Source organism: Chenopodium album, chromosome 16, assembly GCF_948465745.1.
Source record: "Chenopodium album chromosome 16, dcCheAlbu1.1, whole genome shotgun sequence".
Taxonomy (NCBI): Eukaryota; Viridiplantae; Streptophyta; class Magnoliopsida; order Caryophyllales; family Amaranthaceae; genus Chenopodium; species Chenopodium album.
The window spans coordinates 41,426,639-41,431,673 of NC_137849.1; the positions used below are offsets into that span (position 1 = coordinate 41,426,639).

At 31.8% G+C, this 5,035-nt stretch overlaps 1 protein-coding gene across 1 annotated transcript; it reads right to left on the reverse strand.

Annotated features, from left to right (window-relative positions):
• Window positions 1-355: 355 nt before the first annotated feature.
• Window positions 356-934, reverse strand: LOC145584320 (uncharacterized). The gene has a single exon (XM_081641186.1). The coding sequence runs from the start codon at window positions 932-934 to the stop codon at window positions 356-358; it is 579 nt and encodes a 192-aa protein (XP_081497312.1).
• Between the last annotated feature and the right edge of the window lie 4,101 nt (window positions 935-5,035).

Consider the following 5,035-nt stretch of genomic DNA (forward strand, 5'->3'; position numbering starts at 1 on the left):
GGCTCCATCACTGCCGCACTGCTGGTAATGGTCAGGGGGGTTTCCACTTCCTTGCTTATCAGGCTGTCTCGGTTTGTGTTCAAGGAAAATGGAATGTTACCATCTTTCTTTACACTGTCTTCAACATCTTGCTGGGGTTTTAGTGTAAAATCAAGGCGTTTAGTAGCCTTAAGGGACTCAATTTCCTCTGCTTCTTTATCCCTCCCTTTCCTAGGAGTAGCTTTAAGAATAATGCTCCAACCCAAGTGCCTCCTACTTATCATCTTCAGAGACATTCAAGCAATATCGTTCTGAGTGCCCCATAATCCCACACGCGAAACAGAAAAAAGGTAGTTTTTCATACGCAAATCAACTCTTAACTCCTTCCCTTTCGGTCTTTGATGGTCTGGAATCTGCGCAGCGGTAGGGAAGTATCAAGCATTAATTTCACCCTTCGATATCTCCCAATTCCCAGAGCATCTTCTTCAATCTCAAGGACATCGCCCATCCCCTGAACCAATGCCCTCACATGAGAATCAGAACGGCAGTTGAGGCGAAGGTTCTTGATTCTCACCCAAAAAGGTGAAAATTTGAGGTCAACTTCCTCTGGTTGTTCGTTCCCATCAATTTCTTTAAGTATCACCAACATGTTGTCAAAGCACCAAGGTCGCCCTTTTAACACTTTCTCTACATCCTTCCAATGGAAGAATTGAAAGGCATATAAATTAGGGCTAAGAACCCTAATTGCGAGTCCATGAATCGGAGCCCAGACATTCGTAATTGTCTTCTTAAACACCTCAACGTTGTAGGATCTCTTCGTGAGCAGTTTACCCACCAACATTAATTCTAAATTATCTCCGCCTTCATCCGAATTCAGAGCACCCAAATCAATTGCGGTGGTCTCCTCTTCGTGAATGCGAAGGTTAGAGTACAAGTTCGCTATCTCCTCCGCCATTAGCAAAGGAAGTCAGTCAGATCAGAGAAACAAAACACTACCGGAATCCGGTAGGGTACTATCGAAGGATAGAGATCGCCCTTTTTCTCGAGAGAGTTTGCCCTTTCTTTCAAGGGAGCTTATATGAAAAATATTTTTTTGACATGTAATTTAATTACAGTATTAAGTGTGTTCACAACTTCTCACAACTTTGAGTATTGTAACCAATTTAACTTAGGCCTTGTTTAGTTCACCTTATTTTCACTTATTTCAGAAAAAATAAGTTCAGATCAGATCACATCAGATAAGAAAAAATAAGTTCAGTTCAGATCTGATCATCGTTTTATGTGCTATTTTTATCGCTAAATATTTTTAATTTCATAATGAAAAAAATTATAAAAATTACATATTAATAAAATATACATTATTACGAATCTAACAAAACCCCACTTGATACATTTTTTCCGTATATATTATCGTATACTTAAGGGTAAAGTTTGGTCAAATTTGACATTCAGATCAGACCAGAGCAGATCAGATAAGTTCATATAAGCACAAATAAGGTGAACCAAACAAGACCTTATTAATCGTTATTTGACTTTATCTGGATTTATTAGACCAAAACTTATTTTTTTGAATGCAGCTTATGGTGATATGCTAGCACTAGACTACTAGAGTGAGAGTGATGCTTGATGTAATACTAATGTTCATCATTTGTATTTCAATGTAACAGAGTAGTTAGTTAATTTTTAATTTGTAGGTCGAGATTGATTAAAAAAAATAAAAAAGTCAACGGTATCGTATTATAGTCGAATTAAGCAATTAAGATACTCCATCGCTGTTTTCTCTTTCTTTTGAATGAAAACCCTAGCCTAAAAATATATCGTTAGATTAGGGAAAGTGATTGGTCTCTATTAAATTGAAATTTCAATACCTGCATTGCTCTTTAGAACTAATTTATTGTACAAAACATCGTAAAGCATAAAATTAGTTTGACAATTTTTTTTTTCCTTAGATTAGTTTGACTTAATATATACTTCGTAATTGATTGCATTATTCAGCAACAAAACATTATTAGTGCTCTCCATTTGATTACAAATGAGCTCAATAACACATTAATTTTAAAAGTCACCATATTTTTCTCCTTAATACCTAAAAATAATGAAGTTAGGGTGGTGAGAATCATCGAACTCACACCTGCAAGCACGTATGGAAAGTAGGCCAATTTACAATTAGGTCATGTTCTTTTAAGCTAATGTGGCTTGCTAATAAAATATATTCTGCTGAGTATTAATAATCTGCTATGCTCTGTTGACACCTGTTCTACTCTGCTGAAATCTACTTTGCTCTTTCTCAAAAACTCAAAAGAATAAGGCCTTATATTGTTTATACACTATGGAGTACTATCTAGATAATATCAACATTGGTTTGGGTTGGGTACCTTGGAGATTTGGAGGTGGGAAACTGGGGATGGTTGCACTACCTATCTAGCTATAATTATATTTTCCTATTTTTAGCTTACATTTTTTTTGTTCCCCTAACATTTTTACCTTCTCAACACAAACATTAAGTAAAATCATAAAAAGATGATACATTATTCTAAATGATCGAACATAAGTATTGTATGGAAAATGATTGGTTTGAAAATTTACTAATATTCCAATAGGTATAGATAGAGAACTTGTATTTGGGGCTCGGTCTCTTATCTAGATTGATACCTGCAGACATGCTATCAAAGTATCAAGGCGTTGTTCGAGAAAAACCACTTTGATGATAAAGTCATTAAAGCCTGCCCTCTTCATAAGGGGAATTCTTACACTTTGTTTGGATAGAAAGAAATGGAAGAAAAAGAAAGGAAGAGAAAGGAAGGGGGACAAACTCTCTTGTTTGGGTAAAGGATTGGGGGAAGGAAGGGAAAGGAGAGGAAGAGATTCATTTTCCCTCTCTCTTTAATAAGTATGATCTAATTGGAGAGATTTGGAGGGAAAATGGAGCTCACCTCCCCTTCTCTTCCCTTCCTCTTCTATCCCTCCCCCTTTCCTTCCTTGTTTCCTATCCAAACAAAGCGTTAATGTTTTAGAAGAAAGATCAGAAAACAAGCTAAAACTATTACAAATGTCAATATCCATACTACTATATACTAAATGGCCCTTATCAGCTATCCAATCCGATGCGCAATTTGTCCTCTATAGATAGGTTGGATGCTCCAATTGCGAAACCGATAAATGAGAAAACGAGTTTCTTTGATAATGTGCTCGATCTGCCTAGGTATTGCCCATATGCCTTTTATTGAGTTGATGACTCATAAATTATTGTTCACTTTTAATTTCAATGTCCTGAATGTCACATTTAAGAGCTAGTTGGATTCCTTTATGAAGTGTCGTAGCTTCCGCTATAGCCTATAGATACTTTGGTGTTGTTGAGATTGAACGTATGTAGATGCCTCAATAAGTGCTTAGCTGCTACCTTTAAAATAGTATAAATAGTATATTCAAAATATTACACAAAAAGGTACCACACAAAAAATTGATACTATTCTAACAGCACACTTGTACAAATTATTACACAAAAAATTAACATTTAATTTTTTTACAAACTCTTAAATGGACCTGATTTACATTAATTTATTATGGACTAATAACATTAGAGACACTATAATTGTTTTATTAATAAAAAGAAAAAGTCAGTATATTATACGGAGTAATAAATGTTATTATGTTGAATTAAAAGTTATTTTGGTATTATAAAGGTGATAAGAGGTTAATTTTTTTATTTTTTTTATATACTGGTCAATTACATGAATAATAAAAGTCACTATATATGTTCAAATTAAGATCACTATGTTCAACGTAAATGTCGTATTTCAGGCTTACAACAATATTAAAGGTCACACACAAGTTTTATTAAAGGCTACTATGTTAAAAATAAGGTTACTATGTTAAAATTAATATCACTATCTTCAATTTAATGTCAATTGCGTGCATATAAACATGAGGTTCATAATAGTATTATTGTGAACCGCAAGATTTTTCCTTAATTTTTATATATTACAGAATTTTAGTAAGATACATACAGCAACCAAAACCAATGTATAAATAGCCAGTGTAATATACAAAAAATTTCACCATACACCCGGGTGTACCATGAGCATGATACACCCGATCATAATACAAAGGTTATTAAAAAATGCATAAAGAACATTGCATACAAATTAAATTACATGAGCAAAAAAAAAAAAATCAAAAAAAAAAAATCAAAACGATTCTCTCCTTGATTTAAGGGGTTGATTTGTTATCTATATTCCTTGATTCATAAAATTGATTTATTATTTACATTTTATTTATTATTTGGTGAATAGAATTTTTTTTTATTTTTTATTTTTTTTGTTAAGAGAGAGAAATTAAATTTATAGAGAGAGAAAATATGATAAATTTTGAATTTCAAAGTGATTTAATGTTATAATAGAGTTGATTTTATCGTTCCAATATAATCTCTTAATGATGTAATTGATTAATTAGCTGTTGAGAGAAAGATATTTTTTATTAATTTTTTTTTCCTGTTTTCGTGTTATTTTCTGAGGTTGAAGATGATGTTCTTCGTATTATGATAAATGTTCTTTTATTATTTATTGGATACGTATTCTTTTTTTTATTGGAATGGAGCATGTTCTTTAAATCTGATCAATATGTTCTTCGTATATGAATTATATGTTCTTTACATTATAAACAGTATACTTTAATATATGTCGATAAAAAATGTTTTTTGCTGGGTTTCAATAATACAAATTATGTTTTTTTTAACTTAGATAATATGTTGTTCTATATTAATATGCGTTTGCTTTAAACCTTATATTTTTTATTTTTATTTTATTTTATTTTTTTTATCATTGCGCTCTCTTGTTTTATCCCTTATGTTTTTTTGGTAACTGTGAAAAAATATGATTAATTTTTGATATTTTTGTAAAAAAAAAAAAAATTTAAATAAAGTATATTGAAAATGAAATTGTAAATTTTGAATTTTTGAAATTTGAAATTGAAGAGTTAAGCATAAAAGAAGAACCTCACTTTTCATATTTTTCACCGTTAAGGACCTCTCACTTTTTTTTTTCACCTTTAAGGACCT